We start from the raw sequence: 20,896 nt of genomic DNA, 5'->3' as shown, positions 1-20,896 counted from the left end.
GGTTGTTTCCCAAGCAATCACACACAGAATTCATTAGATTTTGATATAAATAATTTCCACAACTAAACATTAGGTGACTAAGGACAAGGTTATGATTTCATTGAAGGATCCAGCAAGAGCTGAGTGGTGTTTGTATAAGAGCTTTCCTTCACAAGTACCTTCAATTCTTGGATGGGGAAGCAGAGGCTAGGAAATAGAGTGTTTTTGCAAAACCTGCTCCACTGTGAAGGCTCTCTTTTAATGTGATATCTTACTACCCCTGAGGTCTGGTGCTCAGTCTTCTATAGTTAAGTACTTGGTAAATGAATAGTACTTACAAAATCCAAACTAAACTCTTGTGCAGTTCTGGGTCAACAGATTCCAGATCAGATAGCTGAATGGGTTTCCCCAGCAGCTGTTTGTAGAAGGGAACTGTGAAACCCCCATTGATGTAGTGTCCATGGAACACAGCTAAACCCATTATCCGACCAACAAAATGGAAATATGACAAGTGATCCTGCAGGGGACACAGAAGAAAAAGAATAAATCATTGGCAAAGCAGTCCAATGCTGACACCTTGTGGCTATATTTATGCCAGTAGCAATGACTTAGTATTCAAGGATTTGCAACCTGCTGGGCACCAAGGTATGTCTATACTGCTATGTAAGCCTGGGCTCACTCAGGTTTGAGCCCATATCCCCATCTGTCTACACACAACTCTCTCAGACTCTGGCTCAGACCTATAGTCCTAGGTTCCTGCAGTACTGGAGGGTTCAAACCCTTCTACTTTGCAGTGTAGATGCAGCCTCCCGACTGAAGTCCTAGAAGTCCACCAAAAATATCCCACAATCCCATGGGTCAACTTCCTTTGTCCTCTCTATCCCAAGAACCGCCAGCTGACTGCAGGGAAATGGGAGCATCTGCCCCCCTCCCACTTGTAGTGCAGAAGCTTGGTGGGTCAGTGAGCTGCAAACACACCATCAGAGAGCCTTCTGTGTTTGCAATGGAGACTGAACAGAAAAAGTGAGTGAGGCCAGCAAAATGAGACTGCTGCTGAAACTGGGCCCAGAGGAGGCTTTGCCTCAGGAGCAGCAAAACCTGGGGCCACACTTCGAGGAGCTTTTTGATGCCCCACCCTCACTCCTAGAAACAGCCCATTCTCTCAAAGCCAGCAATTACTTCAGGAATATCTATTATGCTCAATATGCTGGAGTAAACCACACACCTGATTGCCTCAGAAATCTCTGCCACCACTTTACTCACAGTTGATTTTTCCAACACCAAACTGGTTGGCAAAGAACCTGTAGCAGTCTGGGGTAGCCAGCCTCCAGACTGTTATAGCAACCTGCTTCTGGACCAGCGTGGCTGTCCTCATGTGTGTGGTTTGATGCTGGGGGAGTAGGGCAAGCTGCTCACAAAGCTCCAGAAATGTAGCTTTTCTTCATGTGAAAATTCTGAACCCAATGCTGGTCATCCCCTGTCTGCATGATGATGTGGTCCCACCAATCTACGCTTGTGGCTCTGCTCCAGAAGAGCTGATCTACATAGGGGACATCAGCAGCTGTACTGAATGTCATGTGCGGCATCAGCCTCTTTGGGCTGGTCTACACTAACCCCCCCACTTCGGACTAAGGTACGCAAATTCAGCTACGTTAATAACGTAGCTGAATTCGAAGTACCTTAGTCCGACGTTACCGCGGTCCAGACGCGGCAGGAAGGCTCCCCCGTCGATGCTGCGTACTCCGCTCGCCGAGCTGGAGTACCAGCGTCGAAGACGAGCACTTCCGGGATCGATCCGGGGCACTTCCGGGATCGATCCGGGATCGATTTATCGCGTCTTAACCAGACGCGATAAATCGAACTCAGAAAATCGATTGCTTACATCCGGACCCGGATGTAAGTGAAGACGTACCCCTAAAGTCTATCATGTTTGTGTTCTCCTTGTTTTCTTCCTCCGCCTCTATCATAAGCTCTATCAGGTGCCTTTGGTGGACCAGAAAACACCACTGAAATGTCCACCAGCATCTCACAGAAGCTCTGCCTGTTTCCTGACACAGGAGTGAAAGCACAAGCAATAGAAGTGCTGCCTCCATGTTGCTGGTTCTGATAGCTGAGAGCGCACAGACCAAAATGACTAATTGGTAGGATGCATTAGCTGGCTGTTCAAACTTCCTGTAACATGCAGGGTGGACAGTCAAGTTTCCCCACAGTGCACCATGGTCAAAGGGCTAAAAGCTGCCACGTTTCAGGAGTCACTGGAAAGTCTGGGATATGGTTGATGGGACTCAGGCCTGTACGCGGCACTGCGGACACCAGAGCTCTGAGTTCAAGCCTGGGATAGAAAATTCTTAATGAACGGTTGACAATCAGTGTAGATGATCAAGCTCTGGGTTCTCTAACCCAGAGTCAGCTGACATGAGTCCCACTAACCTTGGGCTTACACTGCAGTGTAGACATACCCAAAGAGTCATTATTTCACCTACAGTCATATGACCAAGCACAAAAGAGCCATTTAATGATAAGATGTCACAGAAAATATCCAATGAATTAACTGGGTCAACTTAATTTGGAAAGGTCTCCACACACCATCTAAAGGGTCCAAAATCGAAAAAGGAAATGCAAGATTATGAACCCAAAGAAACCCTTTAGAAATACAAGCAGCAGGGAAAATCCAAACAAATCAAATGCTTGTCAAGTAGAATATCAGCTTCACCCCTAACTCTTATTGATAATTTCTTCTGTTGGAAGTTGGCAAATTTCATCCAGTTCTAGACCATCCACATGTTGCTTATGCTTGCAGGTTTGCCTCAGTTTTTAAGGAGTTGGCTTTTTCAACCCGAGGCCAAATTTCTTCCAATACATCCTCTTGCACAGTGCCACCTATAACTTGTCAACACTGGGATTTTAGTCACTGATTTAACTGCATGAGGTGTAAATCATGCCTATGCTAGGGGTCTGCATCAGTGCAGCAACAACATCTAAAATCACAAAATACACAAGGGTTTACTCTAGATTCATAGATTATAATGCCAGAAGGGACCAGGGGTTCTCAGGACAAATTATTCGGTGGCCTCAGAGTGCGGCCACCAACTCTTGCTGGTGGCCACTCTCACACTTTTCCCTAAAATACTTAATTAGCTTTTGGAAAAACAAATAAATATGCAAATATACACGTCCAGATAATTGTAATTTATTTATTGTTAGCTAGTAAGTCTGTTGTGAAAAGGGATATTAACAAACATACAAGTATCACTTTTCACAGCAGACTTACTCAGCCCCGGAAAGCCTGGGGAAATTAAGCCATGGATGGGGAGGTTGGGGGGAGGCAGCTGGGGCCAGGGGAGATGGGGGTGGGTGGGTGACTGGGGAAGGCAGCGGGGGGCTAGAACCTAAAGGCTGGTGGACGGGGTCTAGGGATGGAGACCAAAGCCCTGCGGCCAGAACCTGGTGCCTACCGCCGTGCAGCCGGAGCCCAGGGCTGGAGACTGAAGTCCCACAGCCAGAGCCTGCCACCCCAAGGCTGAAGCCCAAAGCCTGAGCCCCACCATCCCTGGTAAGGTGGGGAACTCATCAGCTGCCTGCTCCTCCAGCGTTGTGCCCTAGCTGTCTCCGGAAGGGGGCAGGGTCCAACCCCTGCTTGCAGCCTCAGCAGTCAACACCAAGGCAGTGCATTCAGGAGCAACAGGGAGGGGGAGGGGCCACTGCTTCTTCTCCCCCCAACCCCCTCTAAATCACAGCCCAGGAGGCTGTGGCCACAAGAAAAGCCCCTGGTGGCCACATGCAGCCACAGTGGCCGCATTTGAGATATGCTGATCTAGTCTGACCTCCTGCATAACACAGCCAGAGGTCCTCCCTGAACTAATTTCTGTTTGAACTGAGAATATCTTTCAGAAAAACATACAATTTTTAAATCAAGACCGGAAGTGATGGAGAATCCACCACGACCCTTGTTAAGCTGTTCCAAAGGTTAATTTCCTGTCCGAGTCTGTCTAGCTTCAACTTCCAGACATTGGATTGTGTTATACCATTGTCTGCTAGACTGAATATCCAATCCTCAAATTTTTGTTCCCCATGTAGGTACTTATAAACTGTGATTAAGTCACCCCTTAATCTTCTCTTTGTTAAACTAAACAAATTGAGCTCGGAGTCTTTCACTATAAGGCATAGCTCCCAATTCTTTAATCAGTATCCTTGGCACTTCTCTCAATTCTATCCTGTTTATTAATATCCTTTTGAATTGTTTACCCCACAACTGGACGTAGTGTTCCAGTAGCGATTGTACCAGATGCCAAATACAGAGGTAATATAACCTCCTCACTCTTACTTGAGGTTCCCCCGTTTATGCATGCAAGGATCACATTAGTTCCCAGTGTGACTCTGGACAGAAGGGCTAATGTTCAACTGATTATCCACCATGATCCCCAAGTCTTTTTCACAGTCACTGCTTCCTAAAATAGAGGCCCCCATCCTGTAAGTATGACCTACATTCTTTGTTCCTAGATGTATAACTTTACATTTAAGCTACATTAAAGAGTATATTGTTTGTGCTCAGTTTGCCAAGCAACCTAGATATCACTGTATCAGTGACCTGTCCTCTGTGTTATTTACACTCCCGCAATGTGTGTGTCATCTGCAAACGATCAGTGATGACTTCCAGGTCACTGACAAAAAAATTAATAGTATAGGCCAAGAACCAATCTCTGTATACCTCACTAGAAACACACCCTCTCAATGACAATCACCAGTTTATAATTACGTATTGAGACCTGTCCATGAGCCACTTTTTAATCCATTTAGTGTATCATGTTTAATACTGTACTATTCTAGTTTCTTAATCAAAACGTCATGTGGTACCAAGTCAAATGTCTTAAAGAAGTCTAAGTTTATTACATCAACACTATGACCTTTATCAACCAAATTTGTAATCTCAAAAATCTAAATTAGTTTGACAGGATCTATGTTCCATAAACCCATGCTGACTGACATATTACCCTCCTTTAATTCTTTATTAAACGGAGTCTCATATTGACTTCTCTGACTGAGGGCAAAGTACGTGAGGCCACTCCACAAATTGGCTGGGCATTGTTCAGGACGGAATATTGCTTATACTTTTCAATACTAGGGTTGGGAAGTATTGAAGAGTAGCTGCACCCGTGCATATGGTCTCAACAGACCAGGTGTTTAATAGTACCAAAGAATCTCACATGACTGCACACAGCAGTGCTGACATACCATAAACCACACACTACTTCCGGTACATCTGTCTAAAACTCGCTATCGCATTAGTTCACATCCCATCACAAAGCTTTATTGTTTACCCTCTTAAGATTGGACAATTATTAACAGAAGTAGAAGTGTGATTGAGCTCCCATTGAAGTTTAACATATATTATTATTGCCCTAATGTTAATACTTACAGGATTGATAGAAGAGTCTGGATTGATTTGCAGCATGTAAATATTGTCAGTAGAGTACTGGAAGAGTCCATAATAGGGGTTCAACATTTCATGGCACAGTAAATACAACCACTCTCTGCCAAACAAAGCAGGATTTTAGTGAAAGTTTCACTGAAATTTCAAACATTTATTATAACTCTGTCAAACAGTCTTGAATGATTTATTTTCAATATTCGATCAGAAATCTGATAATCTATATTGCCTAGGGTGGAGGACTATAAAGCTTCCTCTAGGAAGCCAGGAAAAGTCTGGCTCATTCACATACAGATTTTGATTTTACTTTAGAAGTATTGTCAAGGAAATTAGCATTAATTAAAAAAAAAAAAGGGGAAAAACAGACTCTAGTAAGCCGTTAGGGTAATGTAATCGTAACTCAGTCTTCACCTGAACCATGGGACTGAGTGTAATCAAAGGAAAACAAGTGGCTGGGTCATTTAATCAATGGATTAACTGGAGCCCTCCTAACATGAGGCGCTCATAATATTTCCAGATTTGTGTAACTTTTGGTGCAGAGCTAGCTATCTGGAAGGATATGAGGCATCACTGGGCAACCTTAACTATGCATTAAAGTTTTTGAGCATTTAGGTCATATGTTCAAGTAATTGATTAAATGATGTAGGAGCCTAAGCCCCACTGACTTTCCTTGAGCTTTAGGCTCCTAAGCCACTTGTGTGCTTTTGAACATTTTACCCACTGGTGCCTTAATTCAGCACTCAATCTTGAAAATTACAGATTGATATATGCATACATTTGAGAACACATACAAACATGAGTTTTGAGGAAATGTTAAGTTTTAGGCCAATGATGTAATTGAAGGGACATCAACTTGAATTAGTCTTTTTTTTAGTATTCAGTAGTTTCAGGTACTACACATCTGCCCCACCAATGGGTTGTAGATTTACAATCACATTTTCCTATTTAAAAATATGTTCTTCTAAGTCCTCTTGCTGTGTGCCAACCATACAAAGCTGACAATTTGGAAGAAAAGTGTGACTATACAAAGTATGCCCAAATGAAAAGAGTTATTTCAAACCTACTTCAGTTATAAAATTTTTAGGTATTATTATTAACAATAGTAGGAAAAATTTTCAGACTTAAGTGGCAGTTTTATGTTGACAGTATTCCCTCCAAAATGATCTGCAATTCAACCTGTGTTTTCCCACACTTCCAGTAATAAAAGCCAAGAAGGAAGGCAGCAGCAAAACAAACACACAGTAAATATTTTGCATAAAGGATATCGTACTAAAGCAAACTGTATAACCAAGTGACTCATTGTAAGAAAAAGCAAGGTTTAAGGTAATATTTAAAGGGGAAATGACTCAGAAGTACTGAGGTGCTGGAAGGAAGAGTCATAGACAGCACAGTAACAGTAAAAAAGCAGCTTCCAATTGTTAAGCATTAATGTGACATGAAAAAGGAGGGGCAAAACCAAAAGGAATAAAGCAAACAAGAAAAATTACAAGCAGAATTTTGTGGGAAATCAGTTTTTGGATAGAATATGGAGATAGATAGGATCTTGATGAAAGTAATGGGGGTTATACAGTTCCACTATCTGGAACAAGAGAGTAGTCTAGCTACATAATTCTGGATCCTCTGAAGTTGTATGCAGAGATTTTGGGCAAATCATAAAAAAAGATATGGAACAGCATCTGTCTAGACAGGAAGTGATTAAGACCTGAATAAACATTGAGGCAGAGGCATTGTCAGGGTAAAGATGAATTCTCACAGCGTGTCAGTGGTGGCAACAGGTGTAGGTCACTAAGCATTTTAAAGGCTGTTTTACAGTTAAACTAAAACATTCCAGACAGAAAGGACTAAAAAAATCCAGGTCTCACCTTGCCACTCCACCATAATCCAAGCCTTCTTCTCCTCGAAATTTCACCATCAGCCTCTTTTTCAAGTCTTTTGGCCTCATCTTCATTATCTGACGGTAGGACTCCTATATAGATTACAAAGAAGACAGTTCTTTCCTTTCCATGGTTAGAAGTCTATTATAAACCACTAGAACCATATAGGTTGCCATTTGAGTCAAGATTTCCCCAGTATAATGCATTAGAGTATTTCATGGCTGATGTCAATGTGAACTCCAATAACATCCCACCAGTATTACTGTTAAATAGGAGAAGATACATGGAGTCTGATTCTATAAATTCAGATGTGTTTTCTATGTTCAAATGCTCTTAATGTTATCCATTCCTAGAATAATAAGAGCCTTCCCCAATTAAAGTAAATCTTTACATGACTGAAAAGCACAAGCAATAATGTCAATGATAGAGATGGACTGGAAATACAACTAAGGGATTTCACTAAGAAAAATTGGTTAGATTTTAACAAATTAATCTGAAAGTGTCATATTAAATTCTTGACTGCTTGTAATTTTAGCTAAAGAGGGTCAAGTTTGCTGCAAAGTCTACAGAAAGAAAAAAAGGTTTCAGTGAGACTTGTCTGACAAGCTGCACAAGTGTGGAAACACCAGCAAAGACTTCTCTCTGTATGGCACATTCTGAAAACGTTTTCATAACATCACCACCTTATATTCAACATTTGAACCTCAGCAGTTAACATTTTCCTCAATGTTATTCCCTTATATTTTCATACTATGCTGCACTATATTTAAAAAACTCTGTCGGTGTTGAGTTGCATGACAGCTTCTGGCCTACCCTCCCCACACTCCTAAGGGAAGGGGGGGGGGGGAAATACCCCAAACAAGCTAGGGCTCTAATCACAAACTGAAACTCAGAGTTAAGAAGGTAATAGGATAGGTCTGCTACCCAGACAGAAAGTTAAACAAAAACAGACAGATAATTCAATATGCTCTGAGGTGGTACTTCAGCTGCACTTCTCTAGCTACAAATTTCAGTCAGAAAAATAATCCTGCAATTTTGTAGTCCAAGCTTACGTTTACGGCAGCTTTCTCTCCTTAGCCATGTCTACTTCAGTGCCTACCTTAGGATGAATCAGATTCACTGTAACCAAAGAGCAATTTTACATAAGAACTATCAGCAGCATTTGACTCTCATCTCACCAGTGATGCACAAACCTACATACCTCAAATATTTCTTCTCTGGATACTTCAATGCGGCAGTGACCAGCTTGTGGTTGCTGAAGAGAGAGTTCATGTCTAAGGACTTTTAATTTCTGTACTAAGTCTCTTTCATATCTTTGTGCAGGCAACTCCTCACCATCTTCTAATGACCCCTCATTTGGGACTGGCAAAGGCTGGCTCGGTTCTTTTAGTTGGCATTGATGGCTTTGGGAAAAAAATGATGTAAAACATTTACTCTAAAAGCACAGCAGTAGAAAATATGGCATAATGTGATGGTCATGGCAATGAAAGAACTAGTTAGCCTCCCTTTTCATTAATACTGAAATGAAGCAGAAAGTGGATTGAGCAGGGTAATTACTGCAGCCTGGCTGCCTTTTATTGGAGGCTGTAACAAATCAGGATACGTACAAAAGCTGAGATAACTCAACTATTCCAAATTCAATGGTTCATGATGATGATATTAATTAAGAAGTTCTGAAAGGCAATATTATTCACCGTTGTACAACGCTTATATTGACTGCTGACTGAACAGTGATGAAAAATTTCATTGACTTCTCCAACGTTGAGACCACTTTAAGAGCTATGACATTCCATTACAAAACTGTTTGCATAAGAGCTTTATAAATGAAATAGCTTAAGACTACATTCTCATTGCATTTTACTTGGGCTCCATGCAAGTAAAACAAGTAGCACCAAAATGAGGTAGTAAATACTGTATTCTATTGTTAGGCTTAAAAAAATATGCTGGTCTCAAAGAGTTACAGCATTATATCTAAATTTACTGATTATGGACAAAGAAAAAGTTAAGCTATTTTTAAAAGATACACCTCTACCCCAATATAACGCGACCCGATATAACACGAATTCGGATATAATGCAGTAAAGCAGTACTCGGGGGGGGGGGGGGGGGGGGGACGACACGGACTGCACACTCTGGTGGATCAAAGCAAGTTCGATATAACGTGGTTTCACCTATAACGCGGTAAGATTTTTTGGCTCCCGAGGACAGCGTTATATCGGGGTAGAGGTGTACTTCAAAGCACAGGAGCCTAAAATTAAAACATGAATTCTCTACTGTATGAAGTTCTTACTTCATGATGTGATGTAATCTTGGGTCTGTGAACTGTGTGGTTCTGTTATTGTGATCTACAAAATATATTCTTCCAGATACTGTACTTCTCACTTCCCAACCCGGTGGCAGAGGTCCGAGTTCATCGCAATTCACACTGTTAAGGTCTCTAGAGAGAGGAGAAGGAAAAAAGTTAGGAAGTATTGGTAACTAAAAGAAAAACAAATTACTCTGAAAATAAGATGAGTAAACTTGGAGTTTATGAAGGCGAGGGGAGATTGCCATGTAAGACAGGGGCCATTCTGTTTTATTTGTTATGCAAGAAACCCAGATATTCAAATAGGAGGGATAGATCTGAAAACCAGGAATACTATAAACACCTTGGAGTGATAGCAGAAAGCAAATTAGACATGAGTTTGCAATACAATATGGCAGCAAAAAAAGGTCAGTGTTGACAGTGTAGTTTTGGGCTACACATTCAGAGGTACCTCATCACAGAGCAGTGAGATAATAGACCCTATTTGCAACTGCATGTGGAAAATTGCATTCATTTCTGAACATCTCATTAACACAAAGAATAAGGAATTAGAAGGAGTTCAGAGTACAGCAATAAAAGTGATTAGGAACCAGAGGGTTAGAACTGAAGAATAATTGAGAACTAAATATGGATACTTGGTTAAGCAATTAAATGGGGAATATTTTCAAATGGCGTAAACACCATGCGGGGGTTTCTCATGGGAAGATGACAAATCAGGATATGTACAAAAGCTGAGATAACCCAACTATTCCTTTAAACACTAAAAGGGGCTTCTTCCCAAAAAACTACAGCATTCATAAACTTAAGACTATAAATTGCAGTGTTCAAAAACCCAGACCATTAAGAACTGAGGTGGCTGACTATTCCCACTATCTTTTTGAAACTGTTAGTGATAAAAATAGGCACAAGCAGGCAAGAAGCTCTCTCACTTCTAATTAGCAAGTTTCTGATTCTAACCATATGATTAATAATTTCAGTACAACTCATTTATTCAGGGAGGCATTGTTGACAACATTTTCCTTTTCATTCTAGGTAATCTCAAATGTATTTTTTTTACAAGTGCTATTGAAGACAGTACACTTACTCACAGGTAACATTTCAATTCTATTGACATGATGGTATTACACATGCAGAATTGCAAAGGCAGAGGACTCCAGCATCCTAAGTATAGGAAAATACTAGTAGGGGCAAAAAAGGGATGGAGTCATTGAAGACTATTATTTAGATAGCAAAGTTGTTCTCATTAATAAGGAAGTGAAAAATGCACTAGATAGCTGCTATGATGCACATTTTATCAGCATTCAAGATGCTGTCTGACAGATATTCTGAATGGGAATATTCTTAAATCTAGCTATACATTATGAACATAAGTCAGTGGATTGTGAGGCTATGGGGAAAGCACATTTTATATACTCTAAGCTTCCTTAGTGCAGGAAAAAGCAGGGAATAGGCCTTCGTCAGGTTTTTCTAAAGGATTTCAGTTATGGCTATGTGTTTAGATCAGCTGAGCATCTGAAACCGTAGTTTAGTGATCTGATCACATCCAATTTTTAGTGTACATTTGTGCTAAATGGCAAGGACAAGATTATGAAGTCTTGTTTCAAAACAGGTACAGAAAGAGAGAACAACCTTTGCTAAAAAATAAGACAAATGTTATCGTCACTAGTAAGACACTGTGACCTGTTTACTTAAACTGTTGTTCTTGAAAGCCTGTCTCTGCACTCTGCTTCATCTATCCAGTATCTTGCATTACTCCAGTTAGTTATGTTGTCTGCACAGTGAGTAGAAAGTTGCAGACTTTCATAGTTTCACTTTCCAGGCTTTGGGGCACAGACAGCCTATAGGAACATTATGGAGAAGCAAATCCCCTCAGGGAAACTAGCCAGCCATGGATGTATAGTCACAAAAGACTGGATTAGCACAGGCTAATTCTTTAAAGAGGCTTTATCAAATTAATTTTGTGGATGATTCATATTTTCCCAGCTGCAATTTGTTGGTCTGAAATGAAGAGAATTTTAAATAGTTCTTTAAAAGTAATTTTTCAAGCCCCTAGAGTGTAGAATTGGCAAAATATTTCTGCTTCAGTTGCACAAAAAATGAGCAATACTATGATTGAAGACATCAACCAACCATTCAGGAGTCAGAAGTTATCAGTAGTTTAAAGCCAGCAGAATTTAGCTTTTCTCAGTTGAGCACTCAAACGGTTCTCAGTCTCAGAAAAATTTTAGGTCAGATTCAACAAAGCAATTTGCAACTTTATTAAAAGGATCAAGTCAAATCAATGTTTTATCAATGTGACTTCAGTAAGGGTTACATGATGTTTTTACTTGATTTAAAAGTCGCAGGTAGCTAATTTTTAATTAATAAGTAAGTAACCTGAGATTGAATTAAAGTCAATAAAGAAATCTACGATGATTCCTTATTCTGCTGTCTCTCAGAGTAGGAACCACTTCATATCATCAGCACTTAATGATTCAGCTGACTGCCATAAGATGAAAATAACTGACTTTGTATAGCTATGAATACATACCTTGGTATCCTGGGGTCATGCCACGTACTAACTCCAGTCTGTGTGTGCAAAAAATAAACCTGTCCCTGTACCGTTGTCCTTTGTTCTACATAAAGGAGGGAAAATATTCCTTAATTATTCTAAATTATAAATTCTTAAAAATCTATAAGCAGTTTCTTAAAGCTATAAGCATGTTCTTTTACAACAGAATCAGGGAGAGAACAGATTACTTGAGCCATCCAGGCTGATCTCTCTCACTTTGGACTCAATAGTATGTTCCACCATCCAACTGCTCTTAATATTTCTAATATCTTAAATTCAGATTACGATGCCTTGAACTAATTCTCTTCTTTTCTATTGTGGTGATTATTATTACTATTTTAAAATAAACTAGATAACTGCCTCACTCCCAAATCTGGTGTCATCTTTTTTCCTAGATGAGATTTAATTCTCCCTCTCATCTTATCCTCGGATTCTTGTTTCTTTGTTGCCTTTATATTTTCTTGTAGTTTTTCTAGCTCTTCTCTAAACTATGGGCCTCAACCCTGCACAAAATATGCCAGAGGGAAAGCAAAATAGCACTACTACTCTAGTTTAAAAGTGTTTTAAATGCACTCGCCATGCATAAACATTCAAATTTAGCATTAGCTTTTCTGCAACAGCATCACACCACAAACTCATGTTTAGTTTACTATCAGCGCTAGGTGTCTCTTGCAGTAGCTGTTTTCTAAAGCAGCCATTCTTCAGTTTATATCTGTACTGCTTATCTCGTGTCCCTAAATACAGACCGTTACAGACATACAGATATTGCCTGTACTAACAAGTAAAGCATGTATTTTATACTAAACTTAAGGAAATTTAGATATAAAGCTCTCTAATAGACTTCAGCAAATGTACAGTTCCGGAAACTCTTACCATAACCTTCAGGTAGGTCAGGTGACTGATGACCATGTGGTCTATTCTGAGGTGTTTGTACATGACCTCTGACTTCAGGGTTTCGAAGTCGCTGTGCCTGAAGTCTCTGATCTTGACTAGGAGATTCCACAAACCTACAATTTCCTCCACCAGCAGCACCAGTACTATCTGTATATGGTGCTGGTTCCTCCATAAAACAGCTTAGTGGCCTTCCAGGTCCAGAATCTTCATAAACCGTTCTGAAAGCAGGGACGCTCACAAAATTAACACAATAAAGGCTTGTATACAAAAAGGGCTAATTTTCTTCCTCTCCATTATTTGATTTGAATGAACTGCAACTTCTATGACACACTATACCCTACTTTTTTTTACATATATATGCGCACACATATTGAATTAAATTTATATACACACACATACATATACACACACAAATTTAATTCAATATATGTTTATGTGTATGCGCACACATGTATGTATAAATATATAATTAAATTGTGTGATTAGCAATACAGACAAATTTATAAAGAAATGGTCTGGAGATACATCATATCTATCTCAGGACCATTTCTTAATTAATTTGGCTGAATTACTATTCACAAGAATTCCAGATTTTATTCTTCATAAGCGTAATACATAGCATGAACAAAAATACAAAAATACCATGAATGGAATTAAGTGAAACTAAATACTCAGCAGAATTATCAGATGTGACACTTACCCTTCGTTGTCCAACAGCCCTCTACAATCTACCACAGAACCTCCTGAGCCTATTCTGTCCCGTGTCTGTAAACTGACTGAAATAGAAAAAGGAAAATTGAAGACAAATCCTGCCATTCCAAGAATGCATTGTTTTATCAATAGTTCACATCTGCACTAAATATTTTATTAAGTGTTTTTGATTAAAAAAGGGATAGTATTTCCCAAATGCAAACTACTAGCATCACAGCTCCAAAAGCTAGGCTGTCTCTTCCCTATGAATAATCCAAGCTAGCATTTACTTTGTTATAAATATGGACTTTTTTATTTATCAGCATTCACAAAGGTTCTAAATCTCTTCTGTGAGTACTGAGTCAAGGATGCCCGGAACTAGAACTTTATTCACCACTAGATGTCACCACAATGGAGAATTAAAATTTTTGCCAATTATATATTTCCTCCTTCAGTGAAGAGGAGTCAGGAAAAGACAAAGGGGATTTGATTGTATTTTTAAGTTGAAGGCATACTTCAAAATATTTTAAAAACAACACAACAGAGTAAAATTTGGGCTAAATGCTCCAAACAGAGCAAGAAAAATAAAAAAAATGAAGAAAAAGTTTGTCTAATCAATTGTTAAGTACCCCAAGTCATAGATCACCAGCTCACACTATGAGATGGCTAGGCAGGCACACTACCGCAATGTCAAAACAACAATTCACTGTCAGGTGGTGTTCTCAGGAAAGTACCTTAAAAATGGTGTTCTGCAAAGCGTTTATATCCCAATATCTTCCTTTAGAGTTGACAGTACCACTGAATTCCTGTTATATATCACCTTGGCCCTACATGTACAATTGGTTTTCCATGGAGAAAGTTTACCCTAAGTAGCTGTATTAGAACCACCACCAAAATCCTCCATTCCTACTTATTCATACCAATTACCCTTACAATTACCAGTTGGAAGAAAGCAATTTAGATAATAATTAAACAAATTTCAAATGATCTAACCTAGTCCCTGTTCATTTACAGTAACCAGGACATCTAATTAATATTAGTATAAGGAACACAAAAGGGGATTGAAGCAATTAGTGACTTCAGGAAATGATGTTTGAAAGATTATTTTTTTTTTTTTAGGAAAGTTTTTCCCTTTTAGCATCCATCTGAATCTTGTTTTAATCCAAGGAGTTGTAAGTTTGAACTATAACTGCTTCTTTTTATACAGACAGGAATGTTCTTACCCACTATTTGGCCTCGTACTGCATCAGTATCTGTGGGGTTTAATTTGCATAGATCCAAACGCTGGTCTGCAAACGAACAATTAAAAAACAACTCAACCCAAGCAAATATTGAACTGAAGATAAAAAAGTTAATATTCACAACTCAAATATATAGCAAGGACTTTTGCAAAATACATTTTTTAAGATGCATGTAAAAAAAAATACACTAACATCCAGTATCTTTTAGTCTGCTGATGGCATTGGAAAGGAGACGGACACACCCCAGGAAGCCAGCTCCCTGTTTCTTGTGTATTTTCTTGTGATTCCATACACTGATGGTTATAGAATCTGTTTTCCCAACATATCTAGAAAAATATATATTTAGAAGAGATTAATTCAAACTTGTTCTCTTATTATTCTACAGTATTTTCACTTTGCTCCATGCAGATTGAATTCTGATATATTTTAAGTCATGCCGCTTTATCATAAATACAGAAACACTTAATCTTGCTATGGCATTAATTAGAGTGCTGTAACTTTGCACAGCATGTTAATGTTACAGCGTTGGCTAATTACAGACAACCTCATAAACACACATGAATTCATTATGTTCCAAACTTATTTCTTTTAGATCTGTGTTTATTATTTTGAAAACATTTTAAATCACTGCAACAAGGAGAATGTTTGGAAATAACTTTGATGCAGGAATCTAGCCAAGCTTGAGTCAAAGCTTTCATGCTGTGTTTGAAACACCTAGATGCTTTAAAATCATGCCTAAATAATTATTTTTTAAAAAGTGTCCATAAAGAAAAAGAAAACCCTTCAAAAACATTTGAAGAACTGCAAGTGATTGTAAAGTCAAGCTTCCTCAGGAAGTGTGGCTCTTCTTGCTAACAGATGGGGAAAAAGGTGGCTTGCTTACACTTGTGTTTTACTTTCCATGTAGAATCATGCAATGGTTTTACAGAATAAGTAACTCACAGATCATAATGCTGGTTCCACTTGGGGTCTAATGTGTTCTTCACAGTGTCAGTTGAATGGCACTGACCTGATCCGTCTACTACTATTTTTGCAAATGGATCAGGAAGTCCTATGGAGGGGGTGTGGGGGAGAGAAAAGGTACAATTAGAATCACAGTGCCAAATTAATAATTGAATACATACATATATACATACATATATACACACATACATATACACACACACACACACACTTTTAATGCATCAGAAACTGAAAGAAAAAAACCTATCACAAGTTTCAGCAAGCTACCTTTTTGTAATTTTATATAGGACCAATAAAGTGATGACCATAATTTGACCTTTGTACTGTTTTTTTGTTGGTTCAGTTTTCCTTTTTTATCCCAATTCTGCCATGAGCTTTTAACATTCTTGTAAGGAAAATTTACAGTTATCCTAAAATTCTTTCTGTAACTTAAATACACAGTTTCCATTCCTAGGATCAGATTTTTTTTTTTTTGACGCAGATTTGCTTAACATAATTCTAACCTGTAGCAAATTTTGAAATTCTTTAGGGGAAAAAACATTAAATACTGCTTAAATTAAAACAGTATTTCATTTAAACAAATACCTTCATTAGTATCTATGCATTTCTATGCACTCTTTGGTATGATGTTTAGGCTCCAGCACTCATATGGTATTTTATAACCTCAGAGTGCTTTACAAACATAATACTGATCTCAAAAGAGGTGGTAAGTTATGCCTCTTTTACATAGACGCAGAGGTAAGTGACATCAGTGGTAGAGTTAGGACTAGAATTATTGTCGTCCCCCCCACCCCCACCCCCGTCTTGTATTTAGGCTGCCTGTCTACATCATATAGTAATATGAACCTAAATAGTAATCCAATGCTACTGGCAAATGTGGAAGTTATCCTTAACTCTCTCTCACAAAGAAACAGACATGCATAGGAGTTAGGACAATAATAATGTATAGTTTAAAAATACAAGTGTGAGAACAATACCATAAAGCTATTTATACAGTATTAGAAATCTGTCAGTTATACTTACTGAAGAAATCTTTTTTTGCAAGATTCTTGGCACATAATACTGCAAAACAAAAATATCAGATTAATATTTTTATAAAAGGTTTTTAGATGTATCTTCAACACCCATAATGATTAGACACCAAAAATTTTCTCACTCTTGATCTTAACTTAAAACTGAGCAAGTTAAATATGAACACTGCTTTTTTTGCCCTCAAAATTTGGAATCAGCGTAGTCTCTGCATGCACTCATGTATGGAGGGAGTTGAATTAATATCCTACCGCCTTTACCCTCATATCTCAATGCTGACCACATACCAAGAAAAATAAAATAAAAGGAAACTTGGTCTTTATGAACTTTTGGCATGAATTGTTTAATATGACAAAGACCAAATTCAGTATCTTTCAAAGTGTGCCAGTTTTGCTGAACTTCCCAATGCAGAAAGCGCTCTCTGTATTTTATATTTACATACACAAAAGTGACTTCTCTTGCCTCAGGTCCACCCATTCAAATTGTTGGTCATAGCTTTTCAAGCAGTTGTTACTGTACTGTACCAGTAACTTTTTTAGAACTTTTGCACCTACCCTCCTACTGAACCCCAGCTTACTCTACCTCAATCTGCCAGCAAATTCCACTCTTGTAGGCAAAGGTATTTTTACATATAATAAAATAAGATAAAAGAGGAAGAAAAAAAAAGCACACACTGCAATAGCACTCAAGGGGTCTCCAATGCAATATCTTTTTGCCCTAGATATAAGACAAGACCCCACCCAAGGGAACAAAGCCAAAAAAGCATCCAATTATCCATGACCTTCTTGAAGATCCACAAATCAGACATTATTTGCCTCTCCCCAATTCTACAGAAAAAGGATAGCAGAGTACGCAGAAATGAAGGAAGTAAGGGAAGGAAAGACTTTGGTCTGACTATCTCCACTTCTATAAGGTCCTCTTCTGCTCAAGACTCCAATCTTAATTCTACTGTTCAATAGGACCTTTTCAGTATCCAGTCTCAATTCAAAGGAGTTGTCCAATATTCATTAAACTTCTATATCAGGCTAGGAAGCATAACCACTGACTGTCAAATATTAACTTTAATATCTTCAAGATATTTAAGTGTTACTTAAGGTGTGTGTGAGAGAGAAAGTAGGCTAGCTATACCAGTGTTCAATTTATGTATCACTAACCACTTGTTGAGAAGGTCCCCTCTATATCAGGATGAGACTTCTGGACACAAGTAGCAGGATGCTTGTATCATGCTTATGCCATCACTCTGCCTATCAACATCTCTCCTCATCTCTTTCCCACACTGCAGCTAACGGGTTCCCATTCTACATAAAATCAGCCCTAGGAATGTGGGGTCAGACACAGGCACCTTCACCTTGGCTAAGCTAGACTTGGGAGGTAGTTGTAACAAGAGTGTGGGAAAAACAATCTTGGCACACCTCTGCTGAGACCCTTTCAGCTTCCTGGGAGCAGCTCTGCGCTGGGAGCAATGCCACCAGCATCTGCCTTCAGCTAGGAAGTGGAGTAAGAGGCTGTCAAAGAGCAAATGTGATCGAAAACACTGCATTAAATTCATAAATGTATAACCAAATGAAACTGTCCAGACTAGCTTGCTATTCAACCTGAATGAACTGCAAAAATAAACCATTCATTTTTACATCCTTTGTAGCAACAGGTAAAGAATTTTTTTAAATACAATTATCATAACAGTGTCTCTTTAAATTGGGTGCTAGATCACAGGAATCTTCTTCCATAATTTTTTTCCCCCCCACTGACCAAAAAAATGAAAAATCTGCAGGTCTGTGAAGTATTGTACTCGAAAGAATACTGATGACACAATTTGAAATAAAATAGGATTACAGAATCAGAGTCAGTTACTACATGAGCACTTACAGAGCAAAATTTAATTTTCTTCTACTGCTGGGGTTGATTTGAGAAAAAAGGAGGAAAAACAGAAAAAAGTGAATATGGGAAAAATTAGAGTCAGAAATGTTAGACTGTTAGTTGAAATTTCTAATTTAAAAAAATCCCTTTAAAGTATGGAATTGTTCAGCCTCTCACCCCACTTCTCACCATCAATATGAAAGCTTATTGGAGAAGTTAAAGCCCTATACTCAATCTCATTGTTAAATTAATATTTTCAGACTGACCCAAGTTTTGTGGTGTTTTCTTACAGCTACCTTCTCCAGAGCTTCTGAATAAAAGCCACTGCAGTTCCTGACTACTGGAAAATTAGATTCTCTGTTTAATGTTTTATCTTTGCCACTGGCTTTTGGTCTACTGTAGTAGAGTATTACTGCCAATTTTAGTACTGCAGTCTGTAAAACCCTCACTTTTAGATAAAGCTATTATTCACTCTAGTAACACAAAAATCCTGCCCCAAAACAGTCAGTGCTCCAAAAACACCTTTATGAAGCAGTCTCGGCAGCCAGCATCCCTGAGCTGTGCCCCTGGCTTCATTCCACTATTTGCGCACTAAAGTCACTGAAGCAAAAATGCTTTTAACTGCCCTATCAATGGTTCACTTAAAAACCCCCTCAGATTTCTAAAACCAAGTAAACAAACAGGGGACAAAGGCACTTGATAGGGGACTGCAACAGGAAGTGGTACTGGTGATTGAGGAGAAGGCTTTCCTCCTCCAGGCTGTGTTTATGCCAGACTTTTTCTTAAAGTGCACTACCACCAGTGAAACTCTTCTGGCAGGGTGCACGATGGTAGACTAGCCATTGGCATCGTACTGCCAGAGGGCTATATACCACTTGTAAACAAATATCTCACTGCATTTGCTGCAAAAATATTGGGGGTGTTCACCCTGGCATGCTGGTCATTTACATTATGCCTTCCAAATAGCTTCCCCTCACCTTGTTACAACAAAAAGAACAGGTTTCAGAATAGCAGCCGTGTTAGTCTGTATCCGCAAAAAGAACAGGAGTACTTGTGGCACCTTAGAGACTAACAAATGTATTAGAGCATAAGCTTTCGTGGGATGCATCCGAAGAAGTGGGTTGTAGCCCACGAAAGCTTATGCTCTAATACATTTGTTAGTCTCTAAGGTGCCACAAGTACTCCTGTTCTTTTAACAAAAAGAACAGTTCTTAGCACTGCGGTAGGCAGAGATACTCTGTACTCTTTGCCACTGAATTGTAGGAGAACTTGTCGGTCCTTTCTGGGCACGTGGAAGGAATTGTGGGAAGATACTGCAGGACTAGATGCACACCAGAGCATCTAGTCCAGGGGTCTCAAACTCAAATGACCACGAGGGCCACATGAGGACTAGTGCATTGCCCGAGGGCCGCATCACTGACACCCCCCCTCGCTGCCTCTGGCCCTGTCCCCACTCCACCCCTTCCATTAGGCCCCGTCCCACCTCTTCCCACCCCTTCCCCGAAGTCCCCACCCCAACGCTGCCCCCAGGGGGTGCAGAAAGGGTGCAGGGTGCCGCGGCAGGGGCTCAAGGCAGGGAGTTGAGGTGCAGGAGGTGTGCAGGGTGCAGCATGGGGCTCAGGGCAGGGAGTTGGTGTGTGGGGTGCAAGAGGGTGAGGGGTGCGGCAGGGGGTCAGGGTGTAGGGTGCGGCAGGGGGCTCAGGGCAGGGAATTGGGATGCGGGATGTGGCAGGGGGCTCAGGGCAGGGGATTGGGGTGCAGGAGGGGTTCAGGGTGTGAGCTCCAGCCCAGCACCACTTATCTAGAGCGGCTCTGGGGTGGCAGCAGCGTGCACCGGGGCCAGGGCAGGCTCCCTGCCTGCCTGCCCTGGCCCCCGGCCCCGCGCTGCTCCGTTCCAGGAAGCAGCTGGAACCCTGTCCCTGCAGCCCCTGGGGGAGGAGTAGGGGCTCAGGGTTCCATGCATGTGCTGCTCTTGCCGCTCCTCCAGGTACCTCCCATGAAGCTCCCATTGGCCGCGGTTCCCTGTTCCCGGCCAATGGGAGCTGCAGGGGGCGGTGCCTGGAAGGAGGCAATGCAGGAGCCCTC

General features: G+C 40.1%; 1 protein-coding gene across 1 annotated transcript in view; it reads right to left on the bottom strand.

Moving 5' to 3' along the window:
* Positions 1 to 20,896, bottom strand: part of SMURF1 (SMAD specific E3 ubiquitin protein ligase 1) — a 57,919-nt gene that overhangs the window by 6,740 nt on the left and 30,283 nt on the right. The window contains exons 2-13 of the mRNA XM_065411975.1: positions 16,949 to 16,987; positions 15,905 to 16,013; positions 15,155 to 15,288; positions 14,945 to 15,010; positions 13,732 to 13,807; positions 13,011 to 13,249; positions 12,117 to 12,201; positions 9,572 to 9,718; positions 8,483 to 8,684; positions 7,270 to 7,373; positions 5,396 to 5,510; positions 318 to 496 (exon numbers count right to left, since the gene is read on the bottom strand). Of these exons, the coding sequence (XP_065268047.1) occupies positions 318 to 496; positions 5,396 to 5,510; positions 7,270 to 7,373; positions 8,483 to 8,684; positions 9,572 to 9,718; positions 12,117 to 12,201; positions 13,011 to 13,249; positions 13,732 to 13,807; positions 14,945 to 15,010; positions 15,155 to 15,288; positions 15,905 to 16,013; positions 16,949 to 16,987 (1,495 nt within the window). The remainder of the gene's footprint in view (positions 1 to 317; positions 497 to 5,395; positions 5,511 to 7,269; positions 7,374 to 8,482; positions 8,685 to 9,571; positions 9,719 to 12,116; positions 12,202 to 13,010; positions 13,250 to 13,731; positions 13,808 to 14,944; positions 15,011 to 15,154; positions 15,289 to 15,904; positions 16,014 to 16,948; positions 16,988 to 20,896) is intronic.

The sequence above is a fragment of the Emys orbicularis genome, chromosome 10 (assembly GCF_028017835.1).
Source record: "Emys orbicularis isolate rEmyOrb1 chromosome 10, rEmyOrb1.hap1, whole genome shotgun sequence".
NCBI lineage: Eukaryota > Metazoa > Chordata > Testudines > Emydidae > Emys > Emys orbicularis.
Note: the sequence above shows the minus strand (reverse complement) of the source record. Positions and strands in the feature narration are given on the sequence as shown.